This window comes from Ambystoma mexicanum, chromosome 4p (genome assembly GCF_040938575.1).
Source record: "Ambystoma mexicanum isolate Mex_15411 chromosome 4p, UKY_AmexF1_1, whole genome shotgun sequence".
Lineage (NCBI taxonomy): Eukaryota > Metazoa > Chordata > Amphibia > Caudata > Ambystomatidae > Ambystoma > Ambystoma mexicanum.
In genome coordinates this window covers 136,973,042-136,993,993 of record NC_090927.1, presented here as the reverse complement: position 1 = coordinate 136,993,993, position 20,952 = coordinate 136,973,042, and the positions used below count along the sequence as shown (strand labels likewise).

The following is a 20,952-nucleotide window of genomic DNA, read 5'->3' as shown; positions in this document are numbered from 1 at the left end:
GTGTCGAAAGCTTTCCTTGGGAAAAGGCTATATATGTGTACCGAGGGGTCCCAGTCTAACGACGGGGAATATTCTAAGCATGTGAATCCATGAAAGATACCAATGCTAGAGAAATGGAGTTACAGGTAAACTATTCCCTTACTCGTGACTCTCACCAGAGACTGAACAGCCTTCTCTCCAATGAGAAGGTCTAATGAGGCAGTCTGGAAAGGGGAAGTGCCTGATTCTGAGTATTTTCCAATGTTCTAGCGCCATTTTAACGCGCTTCTGTGAATCAGCCCTTAGTGTCTTGTAGTGGTACTCGTCTGCAAACCAGGTTGCAGATAAGTTATGCATGTTACAACCCTGCTCTGTTGGGCTTCCAAACCTACGCCACATCCTTGAAATGACATGGTGTCTTCCCTGAATGCAGGGTTGCTTTTGTCTTAATGGCGAAGTCATGGTTTAGTGAAATTGGGTTTTAAACGCACACTATTCCTTGCCTTGCTGAACGGAAGCATTCCTTGATCTCCTTTTGTTGTATAGGGAGGAAAGTGGAATGATCGGCCAGACTGTTAAGTAAGAAATTGTAGACTCCAACTGGTTTGAGACTTTACAAAACATATCTCTTGGTATTCAGTAACCCACCATTTATGTTGCCCTGTACTACACAAGTTGGTAGAGTGACTGAGCAGCCAGGTTTATCTTAGTGGTAATGTGAGCTGTAGCGCTGTACAATGAAATTAGTAAATACGGGTATCCAAGTAAAGCTTGCACACCTGAACATATTAATATATGCACACAAGTACAATTAGATTATCTTTAAGCAGCAGCAACTAATAGTAACATTAATATGAAAGTTAGGCTTCAGTTTAAGAAGAGCAATAAGAGTAAACCTTTCTTATGCTAACCATATTCCATCAGTGAGCGATCAGTATTAGACCTTCTTTGTGATCACCATTACAATATTGAGTTTCAAGTGAGGGAAAAGTTACAAAAAACATACTTTGTAAATAGTAAAACAGTTAGATTCTCCCAGAGAGATGTAGGCAGTCATTTATCCCAGCAATAAGTGTTCAAAAATTTAAATCTGTAAGGGAACAAGCTCTGCCAAGGCCAATAGGTTTAGATGGGGGATCCTTTAGGGAGCCAGGATAGCCTAAATCAATGGGCCAGTTCAGTCCTAATGCACTCTACTTGGAACAATGTTTTAAAATAGTCAGTAGTTCAGCAGAAAATCACAGAAGCTCAAGAGGAGCCACCTTGGAAAAAGCACAAGCAGAGTGGCCAGTGCAAGTGAGTTGAGGTCAACTCAATTAAACTAGTACTCAGAAATGGCAAAAGGTAGATGTACACCGAGCCCCATAGTACCTGGGAATTGAAGAATTTGTTCCTGCTGGATGCCTTCCTTTTGCAGTGTAGCAGACCCTTGTTCCTGGTCCTTGGTCGTGGTGACGAAAGGGAGGACATCTGGCGGGCTTCTGTGGCAGCACTTGAGAGAGAGAGAGACACACACTGCAGCAATGGACTCTCCTTGATTCAGCGGCCTTTTGTGGTTTTGGCACCTTTTTCTCAGCACCAAAGAAATACGAACAGCTCTGGTTGGAATTTACTTGATCTCGCAGTCCTGGACTCTGGTGAGGGGACTCTGGATGAAGATTTCCTGTGTCTATGGGGTCTTCTGGATGCCCACAAAGCTGTGGCCAGATTTGCACTTCTGAAGACAATGCACTTGATGATGGTCAGGGCTCCCTGGGCATTGAGATTCTGCAGCCTTGGAAAGTCGCAGCAAGTCCGGGGTTGCGCCAATATGAAGCTTGTCTCAAGGCTAGTTGGTCGCACCAGCCCAAGGGAGGGAAGCTGTCCCTTGCGCGTCTTCCCAGTCAAAACGAAAATGGGGTCAGCACAGCTGCAGGGCTTCGCTGGGCCCTTTTTGGTGTATTTTCACATCTTCTGATGTTTTCCTCCAGTTGTCGACTCTGCCTCTAGTCCCAAAAACCTCAACTTTTAAGCAAGTTTCAATTCATTCACAGCCCTAGGCTGTCAATCACCCAGCGGGGTGGCTATCCTCCTGTTAGGGAGAATTCTCCTATAAGGCTAATTTCCCAAACCTAGTGAGTCCCCCAGCAGCTTTGCTGGATTTTTGGGGTTTGTTTTTCTCCTGCTAAGAGTGAGACTCTTTTACTCCCAGTCTTAGGCATGATTTGAGGTATGTCTTTGACTTATGTGCTTATGGGCTATGGGGTTCTTTCTTACTCCATAGGGTATCATCTGTTTTTTTGTATGTGTGGTACACAGCACCCTCAGTGCAGTACCACAGGGGTGTCACAGTGACCCCCAAACATAGACTCCATATCCTGGGACTGACTGTCTCCCAGGGCATGTAAAGTCACCATTGGCTTTACTAGTCCGAAATTGTGAACATAACCAGTACAAACCATCATATTGTGGAAGTACTGGTAAGGGGTAATTCGATTGCCCCTGGGTCTGTTTTCAAGGGGGCACTGTCCCGCCCCCCACCCCCCCTCGTCAAGTTTCTGGCTGGTGGCAGTGGTTGCCACACGAAATATTCCACCGGAATATTCTCTATGGGATTTTCCCATTGATTTTAAACGCACCACGTTTTGGTGCAATGTTAAAGATACCGCTGGTTTATTTATTTAATATTAAATCAACGGTTGGGTTGTTTTGCCAGAACTCTGTTCTAAAATGTCGTTTGTGTCTGCCTCTGTAACTCTGACCAAGGTCGAGCCCTTTGTTCCACTATTTTGGCGGGCTTCTCCAGAGAAGCCCTCCAAGTGGTGCCACTCTGTCTGGGTTCCATAGGAGGGGTGGAGGGGTGGATAGACACCCTGGACTGCGTTGCCTTAGCAACCCAAGTCGCACTCTACTCTGATTGGCCCAGTGGTGAGCCGCCCGGCTCACCACTTGGCATGTGTGATTGACAGCTAGGCTGATGAATGGGGGGTTTTCTGCATAAAAGCAGGGCCTTTGGGACTGGAACTTCAGAAGTCGCCACAGGACCTAAGAATCAAAAGGGGGACGAAGCTGAGCTGCCTGCAACAACAACACCACCGGTGAAACCCTTCTGCAGCTACCTAACCACTTTCCCGACGACAAGAGAAGATCTTCTGCCTCTGAGCTGGTGGGACCAAGCAGTTCACCCTTTTCGCCTTCCAAAGACGGCCCTTGGTCAAACCGCCCGTGGCAAGCACCCCAGCGGCCGGATAGCCAAGCTCACCACTTTTGACCGCGAATAAAAGGACCGCACCTTTTTAATGGGGAACTCCGTGGCTGGTTTCATCCCTGTGCAGTGCCATGACTCCACGTTTCCTCCTCGACGAGATCTTCTCTTCCCCTGGTCGGAACCGCGAACTTCAACCACTGCCAGGAACAACTGCCCCCGCTGTAGCTTCCTTTCTCTTAAGGTATTGTGTCCTGCCTAGCCTCCCCTTTCTACAGATTGCTAAAGGTGACCCTTAAATCCTTGGCTTCTAAACTGGGTTGCCTCTAACTATATCTTTTGACTCACCCCAACCTCTTTTGAACACTCTGCAAAGACTTTCAGTGCACTTTAAACCGTGTGATCCTGGGCACATTTCGCTTTGCTCCCTTTAAAGTGGGCCTGGCCTATGAACTTTGGCTCTACAGTATAACTTGCCTTTCTCCCCTTGCTCTGAACTCTTAAAAGTGTTGGGAACTGTTTTATTCTTATGCTCTGCCTTTTTCTCTCCCTTTAACTACACTATTGGAGTGCCATCTAGGTTAAGCGCTCACTTCTGTTTTAACAAATAGTTGTGCTTTAACCCTGACTTGTCTGATAGTTATCAAGGGAGGTGTGTATACTTACCTGACTGTGTTTTAGATTACTTTTCATTGAGAGTGCTAGTGTATTACCTAAAGTGTGTTTTAAATAACTATATACTTTTTATACAAAGCGCTCTGGTCAGTGTTTGTTTGCTCTACTGTGTTTTGGCCCTATGGTGTATACTCTGCATACTGCCCTAGTCGTCTTGAGACGTCTGACTGCTCAGCCACAGCTACCAGGTAAATCTGGGTGGTGCAGACTGCTACCAATTGGGTTTACTGCTGCTCCTGTAGTCTTAATCTTTTTGCAGTGTTCCCCAAGGGAACTGCACAGGATTCTGCCTAACACCTCTGGACAACCAGCCGGCCAATCAGAACTGGTTTCACTTAGGCACACCTAAAGACAAAGGACAGGGAAGTTTTTGGACCCTCCCTCACTTCCTTCCTTTCCAGACACACTGGAGCCGGGGAGTTTCAGGGCTGAAGCCCAACAAAGGCAAAATGCACAAGGGACTCTATTCAAACGGAATAAAATCCCAAAAAGATCTAACTGACAAATGGTGAAAAAAGACGACTGGGGCCATTTTGGGAAAATGGTCACGCTTTCCTGCTGTACTGCAGCAGGAGAATTAGCCTGCTGAAACATGGCACAAATGTAGTAAAAAAGAAACCACTGCCACCAGCCATTCAAGTTTGTTAGTGTAACAAAAAGGTACATGAGAAGTGGGATAAAGCGTTACTAGGTAGCCCTCCCCTCCCCCCAGCAGTCCGCATATGGTGGGTATGTTGGACCCACAAAAGAAAAGGTAAGTAAGATAAGTCATCTTACTTTTCTTAGGACCAGTAGTTCACACATAAAATGTGTTTAAACATTAAAAGTAGTACAAGTGCTGTCTGTCACCATACAAAAAGCAGATGCCAGTGGAGTTTACCCACTGCATTAAACGGTAAGAAACCAAAATTCCTAGTCAGAAAAACACAGCAAAAGAGCAGGGGGTCTCTGAGGTTAAAGGGAATTGGCACAGAAATGAAAATGCTCCCTAGCACATAGTCTTGTATATTATGTTCTGTTATTTATTTCTTGCATTCATTAAGCGCACTAAACCCAGAGGCATCAAGATGTTGGTTACATAAAATGGAGACGGAGAAGCATAGGTGCAGTCTGTGTACAATTGAGCAGATCACTTGGTAACAAGTGTAGTTGTAGTCTGGCAGGTAGTAAGTTTGATGTGGGGGTGGAGGGGAGTAGCATTTTTAAGCTGTTTCCTGAAGACCCAACAGGATGGTTCGGATCTCAATGTCCAGGGTAAGGAGTTGCCAAGCTTAACCCATTGGCGCCTCACAAATGTATCTTCCTCATGATTCCGTTTTTGGAGCATTTCCTCTTGTTCATAGGAAAATTATTTGATTTGTTTGCGTTTTCCCAGTTTGTACACATTGCACATCTACACAGATCATGTTATGGGCTCATTGCTTTATGAGCATGGCATGATCTGAATGCCTCTGTTCATTGAGCTCTTTGGGAATCTGTTTTCTACAGTCGCTCAGGCAAAACTAATTCAGATCCATGATGGAGAACTACAAGCATAAAAGTTGTAAACAGTCCTTTAGGGAAAGGAGGCAAAGGTCTCTACAGATCACCTCAGTTGGTTTTTTTGAATATGGTGTATTTTTGTATCTTATGAATGTGAATAAAATCTCCTTGGGATAACCTGTCGGTTTTCAGGTTTTAATAGATTTGAACATGTTTTTCATCATTGGTAAACTGTAACTGAGATTTGATGCATTCTGTAGGGTAATATTTTCATAGTAATGATAAATCTTCCTGACCTGTCAACCCCAGAACATTTTGCTTTTACTGGCGTATTCTTTTTCCTAATACCTCTGAGAAGGAAACATTTTCCACACTCACAGAATCTTACTCTTTTTATGGGTGTCATTTGTAGGACTCTCATAGCGCCTTTTAAAAGCTATCCTCTTTGACAACTTTTTGGCAAGAAGTGCCTATTATTGCTTGGTTGCTCTAGGTGATCCCCTTTTAACTTTCTCTGGCTAACCTTGTGAGAACTACAGTTCCCCAGGGAAGAAATTATCTTTGGGTTTTATTGGGTATGACCAACAATCCCCCACCTTATGTGATGTACTGGGGAGATGTTGAGTATCCCCTTCCTCATTTTAAATGTAACATTTGTTACTAGGACACGCTTAACTTTAATGGCTGGTGGCAGTGAACCTTTTTATTCTTTGCACTTTTACTGTGGGCTGTTTGCACCCATGGGTGCTCATTTTACCAAAATTGCCCTGGTCGTCCTTTCTCGCCATTTTAGTGTTCCTTGTCCTTTCTTGTTCCTTCCCATGAAATCCAGGGTGGGAAATTCCTTTGTGTGATTTATCTTCGGCGTGAGTCCTGTGGATTCCTTCCCCAGGCTCCAGAGTGTATGTGAAAGCAGGAAGCGAGGGAGGAGTCAAACTCTGCAGCCCTGTTTCTGCAAGCCAGACTGCGAGATTCCATTTCAAACTGGGAAGCTGGCGGTTGTGAAAATGACCAACCCCCTTAAGTTTGAATGTTGCAAGGCAGTTTGATTGGCTGGGTTCCTGCATAAAACTCCGAACGTGGAAGCTGAAGAGGTAGTTGACCACTGGAACCAAACCTGAAGAGGAAGAATTCCCAGCTGAGACAATTTACAGCGACCAGAGAGCCTGCTGTGTAACCGGAGCCTGCTGTAGCCCTTCCTTCCAATTGACCTGGGTTCTCTGAAAACGATGGCCCGACCCAGATCCTGGTGAGACCCACTAGAAGACCTGCATTTTGAGCCATCCCACGGCTTGCTGCGACCTTGAGAGGCTGCAATATCCCAATACCCTGGGATCGCGAGCCATTGTGCAGTACGGTTTTCCGAATATCTGCTGAAACTTCGTGGGCATTCTGTTGGCTCACCAGAGGCACAATTCTAGTCCAAACAGTCCCCTCACCAGAGTGCTGGACCTTGCAAACAGGAATCCGACAGGCAATATTCAGTTTTCTTCAGTGCAACTGAAAAGGCGCCAAATCCACAGAGCCGCATCCAGCATCAAGGAAAACCTTGCCTAGAGCCTTCCCTGTGATCCTTGCTTTAAAAGTGCTTCCAGTGTCATGTCTTGATGAGGGAATTCAACGACTGGGCTTTTGCCACAGATCCTGATGTCGTCCTCCTGCAAAAAACATCTTCTGTGTTGGCTTTGGTATTTACTTACCTTAAGTCTCTTGAGATTCCTGTGTAGTTTTGGGGTGTTAGCTGTATTTGGGAGGCCTCTCGTCCAGTTTATCCAGGCCCCTGCTGTAATCCTCCTAGGGTGTGTTCTGTGAACTAATTAACTCTAAAGTAAGGTACTTACTTGTTCTAAGTCTTCCTTAGGAACTTTGACTGTTGCTACTTAGGAACCTGTCCTGCCTGCCTGTTGGACACTAGGCCCTAGTGACCCCCCCTCCCCCTTCTGCCACTGAGAACACTCCTGCTCCAAGAGTAAGGGAAATACTTCTAAGGATTGTGCCTTTTGCCTAGAACAGAGAATAGTGTTTAATAGTGTTGCAAAAGAAGTTGGTTGGTAACTGTAACTCAGAGTGAACAGTTACAAAAGTTATTACCTTAGAAATGTTCTGCCATTCTGAAAAGTATATGGAACATCTTTCTTTCCTTAGAAACTGTTTCACTGTTCTAAAAGAAAGTTGTAAGTTTATATTACTCACCTGTGAGTTGGTTGTGCCTCTTCCCAAAAGTAATGTTGTTGGCGTCACTTCACTATTCCTGTTAGGATAAATGTATGTGTCCCCAATGGGTTATTTCTTCCCCTGACTTGCTGTTAGCCTGTCCACAATAAGTCTGCATCAGGTTTTATCTACCTAGAATAACATTGAGTTATTCATAAAGTGTAGCACTGGGTTTTATTTTGCCTGGTCTGTTTTAGACAGACACAAAAATTGTTTATACCTGCCTTTTAAGTTGCTGATAGCTCATGTAAAACATGTATAGGTTTTACTTAGCTTGAGCATAACTGTTTTATCCTAAAATAGGTTGGCGTGATTGCTTCCGTTAGTCTGTACACTGAAAAGCAACTAATTGAATATTGCACCCCACGGTCCAACTCCCCTAGAATGACTTATCTTGAATCAGAGTTATAGTTTTATACTGTTCTAGAATCTGTTTCACTGGATCGGAAAAGTATATATTGTCCAGTTGATGTTACTATGCAATTTCTTGCTGAGCGTCATGGTGGGGTCTACTACCCTGGCATTACTGAAAGTAATCTTTAAGTAACTGTTGGTTTGGACTTCCCTAGAACTTGGGTGTTCCAAATAAGGTTATATGCTTTGATCTGTGTACCTTCAAGCATAGTGGTGTTTTTTTTATAATGTGTTTATATGATCTGTGATGGTAGTTATTTCCTCAAGATTTATCTGGGCCTATAAACCATGTACAATACACAGTGTTTCAGTGTTCCTTTGGACCACTTTATTACAATTTCATTCTACTGATTCTGCAGCCCTATCTCCCTCTCAAGATAAACCTGGCTGCTCTGTCTACGGTACCATGAACTGTGTTGCAGCCTTATACTAAGAGTGGAGTCTTGTACTGCCTTGGTTGAATTGTTTTACTAAGCCCTTAGTTGGACTTCAGAAAAACTGTCCCAGCAGTCTGATTCTTTTGACTGTTTTTTTTTACATCATAATACTTCCTACATTCTCACACAGTAGGAATCATTTTTTCCTTCTGATCATTGGTGTCTCCTCATAGAGAATTAAATCTGTTCTTCTCACACTTGCAGGGCCTGGCCTAAAGAGCCCCGAAGAGAGAACTATAGAGTACCTGGAGGAGGTGGCGATCGAGAGTGCCAGAGGCATTGTCAACAAAACCGTTTCCCTGAATAGGGAAAAGGGGATTGTGCAGAGTAAGTATGAAGGCACCTTGGCATGTGGAAGGCACGTATAGAGCAGAGTTTAGTTTATTATCATATAGTCTGCTAATCGATGCTCTGTTCGTGTAAGGCTTCTAGTAGGATACACAATGAATGTAAAACACTTGTAGACTTGTCTCTGTAATTGGATTGATCCTTGCGTTCAGTTTCATTTAACACAGTAATTGGTGTTATTTTTCAAGGACTGACTTTAAAGGGGGTGCAACAACAAATGCCTTGTAACATGGCATACTTTTTGTATTCAAGGATATGAACTTCACTGCCGAATCTGGCCCAGATAACAATGTATCTTTGTGAATGGGATCTTCTCGTCTTGAAAGAGCTATTATTTTGAAAAGGAGGTCTTTTTATCTAAATGTTTATGTATTTGTATTTTTTATGTATGTTTCTTCATTTGGACTTAGACTCTTGTGCTGTTCCGATGTCGTCTTTGCGCCGCAAATTGCATGAAATGTTCAATTATTTGTTGATTTGAAATTTGATAAAGGTGTCTATTCTAACAGACAAAAATAAAGTAACGTAAGTTGATATTGAATGATACTTGCCAGATTAGAACCACTTACAACTCCCTGCATTATAAATGCTCTCATGTATCCTGTTCTGCTACAGTTGACCTTGATGTTCTTTACTCTGCCACTGTCATCCAGTTTCTTTTCTGATCCTTTTTTAACATACACCAATCCCACCTGTTCTCAAACAACCAACTGTTTAGTGTGCTTTTCCTGCTATGTATTGTATTACTCCCCTACCTTTTTTTTATTTATTTTTTTTTATTTTTTTTTTTTAAGTTTCTTGGTCATCTTGCCTACAATCCTTGTACTACATTGACACTAATTGTATTCTCTCTTCGACCTATTTTCCACCCAGCTCACTCTACTAAGACCACTCCTTTGCCTAACCAATACTGTCATGGCTTCGCTTTATTCTAAAATGTACTTCTTATTCTCCTCAGCCTATCGGCAGTATTCGATGAAACCAGTTGCCAGTGTTATTCCTATTCCCTTAACAACACAATTTACTCCAAGGAGTTAGAACAGCTGGATAAAGTTTACAAAGCCTGTTAAGAGAAACACCGGTGGTAGGCCAGAATTCCATATTTGGGGGTTCTGCTGTCCCATTTTATGGGGGCGTTAAACTTTGTTTTTACCCTTGGGTTTTTAGGATATTGTAATTAGTTTTTATGGTCAAAGGCACTTATACTAAAGTTCCTCTGCCACTGCAACCCTTATTTACAGTGTGCTTCATGATGGCCAATATGGATCCTAGTACAGCAGTGCTTTATCAACCAATTTCTGCCTTTGAGTGCTTAAATTATCCTACATTAGCGCTGTTGGTGTGAGAACCAGCTAATCTGGTTACTTAGATTGCGGGTTGAATCTAACAATGCAAGCCTGCGTTCCAAGCAACCTGATTGCTGCTTCCCCACCATCTCTACCCCACCCTTGGCCAGCATTCCCTTCCCACCGGTCTACCACTCTCCTTACGGTTTTGGTGGCGGCTCAACCGCACCTGCCACTCAAGCCTTCTGGGGCCATCATTGCTTAGCTTTTTGGAAAAGGTATGTGTTGTGTTAGGCCAGGGGTTCTGCAACCTTTTACTCTCCAGATGTGTTGGGCTACAAATCCCACGGGTCCTAGCCAGCATAGGAAGTGTTAAGGGATCATGGGAATTTTGTTCTGTTAGGTAGAATGTTCATTTTCTCTGCCTATTCCCCTTAACCTGAGACCCCAGCACTTTTTTGTGGACTGGGATTTATTTGAAATATTCGCCTGATTGAGTAGAACATTTTACAACTCACTCATTCTATTGCTCTGACTGGGACTCTCAACTGACTGCCTTTTTGTTCTCTTTTTACGTTAATGGAGTTATGCTTTCCTCCATGTATTTCAATACTGGTATCTGACTTTTGTGACACGCAGCACCCCATGTGCAATGTTACTGAGTCCCTTGGACTTCCCTCTAATATTCTCGCATGTGAACTAATGTTCTCAAGAGTAGTATGGTAACTTTTTTTAATTAGCTTTTTTTTTTGTTGTGGGACCAGCACACACCACCTTATGTGGGGTGCTGAGGGGTTACATTTTAACCTTTTCCACTGCTCCTGGAACTTTCTAGTTACAGAAACTAAGAAACCTAAATGGCTTTTGGCAGTGCATACTTTTTCTACCTTTTGTGCAAGTTACTAGCAGGATGGTTTCTCAGCTGCAGTACAGCACCCCTGGGTGACCAATTTCTCAATATGGCCCCTATTTCTCATTTGTAAGTTCCTTCTGGGCTCTCCTTTTATTCCAGGTGGTGGTGGGTCCTCTGTGTTTTCGGCATGCTTCTTGTGTGTAGCCCGCCCAGGCTTCAGAGTGTCTGGAAACGCAGTAAGTGACAGAGGGTCTCGAAATGGGGAGCCTGGCTGAAACCAGTTTAAACTGGGTGGCTGAATGTTCTGCATGACAGCCAACCCCTGGGCGATTGACAGTGCCATAGGAGTGAACAAATCGTTTCCAGCATATAAAGTGAGGATTTCTGGATCGCAGGCAGTCGTAAACTGGAAATCAGAAGCAGAAGATGAGCAAAGACGCCTGCTGCACCTTCAATCACCGAAGTAATACCGGTGAAGCCCTGCTGCTGTCATGACCTTGTTTTCAACTAGACCTGGAAGCCCCACCAAGGACCTCCTTTTGGCTGGTGGGAACAATTGGTCTCAAGACCACCTTCAAATTGGGCCATCCCCCCTGATATCCTGTGTCATTCCCGGGCAGCAGAACACCAATACCCGAGGTACCTTGACCCTTTTCGAATGCATCGTCTTGCAATTAACAAAACCCCCTGAAACTTTGCAGGTACCCCTGTGGACCTCCAGATGCTGTAATTCTTCAAAAGTCTGCTTGCCAGAGTTCAGGGCGAAGAAACTGAGGAGAATCTGACCGGCGATATCCATTCCCTCTTGGTGCTAAGAAAAAGCGCCGAAAACACAAACCACTGCTGGGGTGAGCTGAATCCTTTGCTTCCACCCCTTCTCTCGAATGCTGCCACAGAAGCCCTCCGAAGGTCCCCTCCCCCTCACCTTCTTTCATCGCCACAACCAAGGAGCAGGAATGTGGGTCTTCTCACTGCATTGGGAAGCCAACTAGCTAAATGGTCTTCTCTCCAGGTAAAGGTGAGGCTTCGGTTACACTTGGGCCATTTTTGGTGTTACTTTTCTTTGGGAGTGCTCTATTCCACATTTGGAAGTTGACCTCAACTTGGCTGTGAAGGCCTTGCAGCCTGTATACCTACAGGCAGAGACGTAGACCGGTTAGGGCCTGAGCAAACTAGGCCCATCCAAAATCTGTAAATAGCCACTCAGCATCCCTTTGTGGGCATTTACAGATGTAAATGTTACTGTGGTGGGCCTAACTACATTGGCTTCAGGCCCCACTTGTTAGACAATCCTGGCTACGCCTCTACCTACAGGAAGGCTCCTCTTGAGCTCCTGTGCTTTCTATATGAACAACTGACTGGTTACTTAACTTTTCTCTGAAGATTGTTATCAGAACTGGTGCTGTCCATTTGACTGTGGCTTTGCTGGTTTACCAAAAGTACATCTTCCTGATCCTACTGGCTTGGGCAATGCTTGTTCCCCCACAACTTGAATGTTCTAGTTAGGAAACCGACTGCCTAAACCACTCTTGAAGAGTGTTACATTGTTAATTACCAGTTGCTAGCTGTGTTCTGTCTAACCTTTACTTCCGCTTAAAATACATTTTGCAAAGGTGATGCATATAAATGCTTTTACTGACCTTAACTGAAGTCACTGTGTGCTGTATAAAGTTACTCGCCTGCATTATAGTTCCTTTTCCAATCTTATTCCATTTTTAAGTGAGTTATTAGTAGTTGCTAAATTTTACAATTGCTAGAACAGCCACTCTACTGACTTATGTGGTGCAGGCCTATATTACAAGTTGGGGCCCTAAATCCAAGAGATGTCTTATGAAGCTCTAACTCCTGCTGGACCGTTGAAATACTTGCCTAACGGGGCGTGGCCAGCAGTGCCATCTATGGGGAAGCTCTGTTGATTACTCCTTTAAGGACATGCTTCACCAGGAGGCAAAGTGGGCACTTCCGGCTGGCAGTAGCAGTATGGACCCCTACTAATATGGATTGGAGGGAATCTGGCATGGTCTGGCAGTGTTTGGAGTGAGGAGCAGCCCCAAGGCTGGAACAATCGGAAATGCCCACAGCCCAGCAGCGGGTATATCGACTTCCCAAGATGGTGCTGCAGCGCCTTCCACTATGCTCAGTGTGGTCATACAACTCCTAATGGCCGCAGGACAAGCTGAGGGCAGTAAGGAGGGGCGGTTGACATAAGTCCTGGGAGATTATCCGCACCATTACCCGCCTGGACCGCAGTGAGCAGGCAGTACCAAATGAGGGATGGAAACTCCCTTCCCCTGTGTGAACCATTTGCTCTGGGTAAGGTAGACGGCACCTGAGGTGAAGGAGCCTCCATGGATGATTGGAGAGGCACTGTCTATTTGCTGCATAAGAACCCGAAGCCTGATCGTAGGAGGAGAGACATGTGGAGCAACGGGCATGGAATGGCCTGCTTACCCGCCACCTGATCACTGGACTGCGATGAGGCAACAGCAACGGATGATGGACAGACGCACTTCTTTCAATGTGAAGCGCTCTCACTGGAGAAGAACAGCAGCGCTGGAGGTGGGGAGCTTCCCTGGTCTGCTAAAGCTTGGAGATGCACCATCTACTCGCCCCCCCCTCCTCCTCCCTTGGCCCCCTCTGGGGGCACCTTTATTGTGGCACAGCTCTCTACCATGCTGTCCTGCCGCCAACCTACAACAACTGGACCTCAGTGGTTCCTGACCAGTTGACAGAGTTTAGTGCCCATCTATCCCAGACGCCACCAGACCCTGGGCTCCTTGGCAGTGATTGACCAAACAGGGTCTTTTACGGCTTTTTAGTAATACCTCTGCCCCGCTGAGTCTGGGGACAGTCCCCAACACCCGGACATCAATATACAAGGTGCTCCTCTGCAGTGCTGATGCCAAATGACCTACTTGAGGGCTCTTCTTTGACACCACTGCCCCTCAATGTAGGGCGCAGCGATTCTAGTGGTGTTTTGTCATCGGGACCCTGTAAGTTTAAGTAGTGAGATAAACCTCCATTTTCGGGTGACACCCACGAGTGGGTAAGCTGGGCGAATAACTGACAGAAAAGGGGCGAGTGTGACTTCACGGGTGAGGGTTACCTCCCAGTTCTCTGCAAACAATATGGCTAAACATCCCAAGACCCAAACAAATATGGTATTTCCTTTAGGTTGGCACCAACGGAGAAAGGAAGGAAAATGGAACTGGCAGAATCTCTGCCACATGGCCCGGCGGGCCCATCTGGGCAACTAGCCACCAAGGAGGACATCCAATCTTTCATGCTGGACAATAAAACGGATTTCTGCAGTTGTATGGCCGAAATCTGCACTAAATTAGAGTGCACTGGCCAGAGGGTAGTGGAAGTGAAACGACTGGCGGAAGTGGAGGAACAAGCGCTAGACCACGCAACTGCCTTGCAGGAGATCCAACGGACAATTCGATCCCTGGAGGGCAGGAATGAGATCCTGGAATGCAAACAAGAGAATTCTGAGAACCGGGTGTCGGAGAAATCTATGGATTAGGAGTGCCCTCAGCCATCTCTGACCAAGACCTGACAGAGTACATAGGGAGCATCTTTCAACCTCTCCTGCCACATATCGACAAACCACTGCTATTGTTGGACCGTACTCAGATTGCATACCTGCAGGGGGCTTGTTTCAGAATCCCAGCCAGATGCGATCACCAGAGTCCATTTTTACACAACAAAGCAGGAGATTCGGTCGGTGGGTCACACCCGGGACGAATTAAGTTTTCAGTGTTCTCACCTACACATTTTCCAGGACCTGGCGACCGCTACAATACAGAAACGCAGAGCACTCCGGCCACTAACTCTTCTTGTGGGACCAAAAGATCAGGTACCGCTGGCTATTCCCTACCTCCTTTCAGTTTTATTCAAGGGGTGTCCCGGACAATATCAAGCCTCGAGGATGCAGAGGGGTTCTTAAACCTGGTCTCCCCAGACAAGGAGAAGGACTCCCCGCCGGGAACTCCCGAGGTCTTGCAACCAAAAGCGTGTTGCTCTGCCTGTTCAAGAGTCCAGAAGAGCCGCCATCCAGGGAAATCTCTTCCACACTACTGATATGGGGGGGGGGATGTTGCTGTTTTAGGTTTCTCCCACCTTTTTCATGGACTTTCGTAGGTTAAGCAGCTGACGCTGTGGAAGTGCAGAGTAATGTGGGTTCAAGATGCGCTTCACGCGGTCTTTGCCTGACCTCAAGGGGGATGACACCTGAAGTTCCGTGGGGAGTTTGGTTTCATGTTTGACAACTTTAAGTTTTGGAGTCCAGTGTTGAGACTCTATTTTGTGTCACTGTTTGTTTACTTAATTAACTCTGGTTGGAACGGGAAGTCAGAAATATGCATGTCCTAGATGGCAACTGAAATCCACCTATTACCCCCCTGACCCCTTCTACAGAAAGAGGGCGCCCTCAGTTCCACATTTGAATTAGTGTTTTGGCACACTAAATGTGAAAGGTTTGAACTCTCCAGTAAAATGGAAATAGATTCTGAGGCGGCTGAAAGATTTGAAGGGAGCAGTAGTCTTTCTCCAGGCGACGCACCTCCTTCCAGCGGCAGATTACACTACTCCAGAGTAGAGATTTTCCAAAGGGGGCGCGAATACGTGGGTCGGGGAGGCAGGGGCCAGCAGTTCTGATGGCGAAGGATATCTAGTGGATATCTATTTAAGACCCTGGAGCCAGCATGAATGCTTCCTGGGGGAACTAGAATGGCCCTTCCTTCCTTTTTTAGAGGGCCAGATTGTGATTGGTGGTAACCTTTTAATGGTGTCCCCCGACCCAAACAAGGATAAAATGCATACTCCCTATTCCAAGGATTTTAGAATTGCCCTGAGCATTCTTCATCTTTTTAAGTCCCTAGATGTGGTGGACGCCTGGAGAGTATTATATCCAGGGGAGCGGGACTTTACATATTTCTCTCGGGTTCATTGCTCCTCTTCCCGTATAGACCTGATCTTGGTCTCACCCAAACTTGTGCTATTTATTGATAAGGTGGTTACTGCCCCCAGGGTCCTCTCAGATCATGCCCCGGTTCTCTTGCAAATTAGAGCTTGGGATCCGGCTCCCAGACGGCAATGGCTGCTATACGATCCAATCTTAAATGATACGACCCTGCATGACGAGGTAGTGAAGGCAATACAAAATCTCTTCCAAGAGAACCACGCAGAACTGAAGTCCCCAGCTACAACATGCTATTAAAGCAGTCATCATGGGGGTCTTAACAGCTCATACAGCGGCCTGTTATAGACTGAAGAAATGTCAAACCGCAGGGGAATACAAGGGGTGGTCCCCTAAATATCTTAGCCTTGCGCATTGCCCCAAATAGACTAGAGGCCCTATATGCTGAAGAAACGACCCAATCGCTGATCACTGTTAAACAGGAATATTATGCTAAAGGCAATAAATGCCAACTGACTCTTGTCAAGAAATCTAACCTAATCCAGAAAACTGAACAGATCGTAGGCCTTAAAGATCATCAAGGGGTGACTCAATATGGTGAACAGATTAAGCGAAAAATTAGCGGAAGCCCACCTCCTAGATACAATGTCTGCTTCGAGCAGATCATCAATGGCCCGAAAACAGTATATTGTTGAGGCGTTGCTGACACACCTGTCCTGGGAGGATACCGAGGTGTTAGAGGCCTCTATTCAACAGGAGGTGGTGGAGGTAGTAATTGAAGCCCTAAAGCCTAGAGCCCCAAGTCCTGATGGATTCTCCCCAAAATTCTATAAACTCTTAAGCAACCAATTGCTCCCGCCTTTAACAGCGCTCTTCAACTCCTTTAGAGAGCGGGTAGGGTCACTCCCTCCATGCAAACCTCTAACGATATTATTAAAACCGGGTAAGGACCTGAGGGATTGTGCCTCTTACAGGCCAATCTTGTCGCATATTGATGCAAACATATATTCGAAAGTATTAGCAAACCGCTTGGCCCCTCTCCTCCCAACGCTGATTGAGCCAGATCAGAGTTTATGGGTAGGCAAACAGGATAACATAAGGCGAGCCCTGAATTTGATATAAATGACCACTATGGCCCAAGGGAAATTAGCCCTTTTAGCCTTGGATGCCACCAAGGCATTTGACAAGGTGGACTGGTCTTTTATGCACTTAACCTTGGAGGCTTTCTGTTTCGGGCCCTAGTTCAGGAAAATTATTGTGGCTAAATATTTACCTCCAGATGAGCCGGGAATGATCATCCCCAATCCCCCTAATGTGCGGTACAAGGCAACGCTTACCCCCCACAACCCCCCCTTTTTTCCCTAATTATGGAACTGCTGGCACAACACATATGGGGTAACCTAACAATTGAAGGGGTTAAGGTCCAGAAATCTTCCCACAGGGCATCTCTATACGTTGATGTTTTACTCTTTATCACTAACATGCAGCCCTCTATGCAAGCAGCCCTTCAAGAACTCCAAGCCTTCGGGCAAGTAGCAGGATTTGATAATAAATTATGGGAAATCTGTAGCACTGGGGTGGGGCTATCCCCTCAAGAGATCTCCTCCCTTCAGGCCCTCTGTCGTCTCTGTTGGGATACCAATTCCGTTGAATACCTTGGGGTTAGGCTTACGGCTTCCCCAAAAGACCTTTTTACAGCTCATCTCCCCCCCTCCCCCCCCCCCCCCCCATTAAAAAAAGGACATAGTAAAATGGGCAAGCCTAGAAATGTCATTGAGGGGCCGAATCACAGCAGTTAAAATTAATTTACTTCCTCGCCTTCTCTCTTGTTGCTTCTCTTCCGGTGGAAATTACAAAAAACGTATTGGATCGTCTTCAATGTAAGGTCCTGGGTTTTATCTGGCGGGGTAGAAAGTCGAGGATCCCCAAAAGGGTCATTGCGACAATGAAACTGGTAGGCGGCTTGATGAAAATTAAAATGGTCTTTATTCAGACTATTTCAAAAAGGATAAAAGAAAATAAGCTTTCATCAGTTTTCTGCAGTGTCCATTCTCTGTGCCTATGCTTCTTCTCTGATCCTTGCAGGGGATCTGGTAAGGACTTCCTCCTAGTCCTCATAGGCCCACCAGCCTTCGGCAGCTCCTGATGTCCTGTCTGGTTCGATCTGCAACAAAACCAAGAATGAACACACTCTCGCCTTCCAGGGTTGTCTTTATATAGGCGGAGTTTAACAGGCCAATCAGTGTTCACTTCCTCCTTAGTCTATATAAACTCTCCCAAGCCCCGCCCCCTTTTCCCTTGAGGCATTGCAAGCTGTCCTCGACCTCCACCCGCTCCCTGTTCCAGTCATCTCCGACCAGGTGAGTTCTTAGTTCCTTCCTGGAAGGGTTTTGGGGGGGTCTCTGGGAGTCTTGTGCTTTTGTCCTGTTCTATTATGTTGTCGCAACGCTGTCTTTCATAATCCGCGGTTCTCAGTTGGGTTACAACTGCCGAGTACTCGTAGGTTTCCCATGCTGCGGCAGCCCCGCCTCTCCCTGCTCGCGGTTCCTTGACTTTTCTGCCGGCTGTTGTAGTCGAACGTCGGCGTCTCTTCTAATTCACATGAGTGCGACAACCTGACACTCGTGTGTCCGCCCGAAGGTTCCATGTCTTTCAGACCGCCGCTAGAATCGAACGTTGGTGTCTCTGCTACTTCGCAGAAAGGCTGCATTCTGACTGACGGGGGGGGGGGGGGGTTGAGTGTGCCCGATTTGCGTAAATATGCAGAGGCAGCGCAACCTTCACACCTAACTTGGATGGCCCTTACTCCCTCACAGAAGTGGGCTGAGATTGAACAATCCAAATTCTCACTCCCCCTTCCTTTTCTACCCTTGCCACATGAAAGCACTGGCAGAACATGCTCTCATCGACAAAGGTCATCCTGTAGTCATGAATGCCCATGGACGGTGGCATTAATTGTTAGTCACATCTAGAGGCAGAGTGGCCCGGGCCTAAATATCTAACCAAGGCATCCATCTTCTTCCCCCTCGCTGTCCAGAAGGACCTAAGACGACGGATTAGCTGACCGTTTCCTCGCAGCCGCTGACACCACTGAATCAGGCGTTGGTTGCGACCTGAGGCATTTGGGTGCGGAGTCCGGCAGCCAATACTAGTCTATCACGTTTGGCTGGAGCCGTGCAAGGGTTCTTCATGAAGGCCAGGCCCTCATTCCACATGTCGTCCTGAAGGGGGTACCGCACTGTTTGTCTTCCTCCTGGACTCGAGACTCTGGTACAAATAACCCTCCTTCATTGTTTCTTCAGACACAAGCTGAAAAAGCTTGGAAGCTCTGGTGATCATGGAATGGAACCACCCCACTTCGTCTGGTGGGGAAGCCCTAGGTGGAGCATCCAAATACATAGACTCTGCGCCCGCTGCAACAATATCGTAATTTTCCTTAGTAGTGGCTGTGTCCGCCCCTGTGTCTGGGTCTGCTGCGGACGAGGGGGCCCAACATGGATGTGGATGATGAAATAGGGGCATTGGATGACGCTTCCTCTTAGTTGAAGGCTGAACAGGGGCCTGGGGGATCACAGGAACCAGGTCCGGTGGCATCCTCTTCTGGATCTCTCACACCAAGGTGTGAAGGGTCGACGTAATGCTCAGACTCATCCCTCGGCTGAGCTGGCGGGATCGAAAACTAGGCCCTGCCGCGTAGTCTGTCTCCTCAGTTGTACTCCTCTTCCACATGCTCATGGACCGTGTTCAAGGACCCCTGGTCCTAGTCTGTGGACAAGAACTCCATTGCTTGTGCCATAGCGTGGGAGGGCTATTTCTGGGCCTCCTCAACCCCCTCCCCCTTTTTTTTTTTCCCCTGTGGGGCCTGAACTGGGGCCTGAGTGCCAGATGACTTTGCCAAAATCACTGTAGGGGCGTTGCTCCTTTGGGGCAAGAATACTTTCTGTGCTGCGGGGGCTACCTTCACAGGGTCTTAGCCTGTGCCAATTGGGCCTGCTTGGGCAGATCGGCTTTCTTCTGTCTCGGATTCTCAAACTTCTCCCAGTTTAGCCTGGGTAGATTTCCTTTTTGAGGAGGAGCTTGATTGCCAGCTGGCACTGGAAGCGGAGGGTGATGTCAATCGCGTCCTATCCACCTTGGGAACCGCTTCTGTGGCGACCCCGGTGGACTCAGACTTGCGTTTCTTGGCCTTGTCTTGGGCACCCATGGCTGAGGCACCCTCAAAGGACTTTGAAGACCACTCCTCATACCAGCTGGTCCTGGGTGAGGCATGACCCTGCACGGGGCAGAGGCCTTAGCATTCAGCCATGCCACCAGTCTACTGTGCCTGTCCTTCATCTTCTTGGAGAACCCCAGGCATATCTTGGACTCCACCTCCCTTATGGTCCGGGTGCAGGCAGTATAGGCATTGCGGGTGCTTGTCTTCCACAAATGTGTTACATAGCCCGCACTTGGTGCAGGACTTGACTAGAGACCTTCCCTCCTTCTTAGTTCTGGTCAGAGGTCGCGAAGTAGGCCGATGGCCTTCTGGAAACTTTGACTATCTTCGCCCTTAAGGGGTGCTGAAATTCAGACAGCGGATCCCTGCTGTCGGCCAATGGAGAAAAGAGCACACAGGCTCTATTGAACCAAAAATGGAACATTATGTCAAACATCAAAAACATAGAAGTAGCTCGCAGAGCAAACTCCGGGACTCCCAACACAGAAGCGTGTAGTAAAAATATGAAGATGGCGGCCAGAGAAGGGGCTGTCATTGGATAGGACAGTGATTGGTTTAAAGGAGAAAAACAGTTTGTTAGTGAAAGTGAAACAGTGTTTCTTTTACTGAGGATTCCAAGCCTGACAGCAGGGAATATTCATAAGCTTGTGAATCTATGCCAGACCCATGCTGGAGAACAATAGTTACCGTTAAGTAACTTGTTCTGTCTATTTCTTCAATTTATGATCAAACACAGTTTGGCCTTTAATATGGCACTCCAAATGTGCCCGATGAATTTATTTCAGAGGAATCTAGGCTTAGACCTGTATGAAAAACTACAATCAGCCAGTGTGGTAGATAACTCCTAAGCTGGAATTTTGGAAGCCAGATCCTGCAGGTCACACCAATCGCACATGCAGAGAGTTAATGAGCAAAGTAGTGGAATATTTGGGATGGAGTAGAT

At 46.4% G+C, this 20,952-nt stretch overlaps 2 protein-coding genes across 3 annotated transcripts in view; one reads left to right on the top strand and one right to left on the bottom strand.

The window, feature by feature from the left end:
• HADHA (hydroxyacyl-CoA dehydrogenase trifunctional multienzyme complex subunit alpha) overlaps positions 1-20,952 on the top strand; it is a 541,230-nt gene that overhangs the window by 114,018 nt on the left and 406,260 nt on the right. For both annotated transcript variants that reach the window (XM_069605578.1, XM_069605577.1), the window contains exon 8: positions 8,590-8,712. In XM_069605578.1, the coding sequence (XP_069461679.1) occupies positions 8,590-8,712 (123 nt within the window). The remainder of the gene's footprint in view (positions 1-8,589; positions 8,713-20,952) is intronic.
• HADHB (hydroxyacyl-CoA dehydrogenase trifunctional multienzyme complex subunit beta) overlaps positions 1-20,952 on the bottom strand; it is a 679,110-nt gene that overhangs the window by 493,040 nt on the left and 165,118 nt on the right. The gene's annotated exons all lie outside the window — the stretch shown is intronic.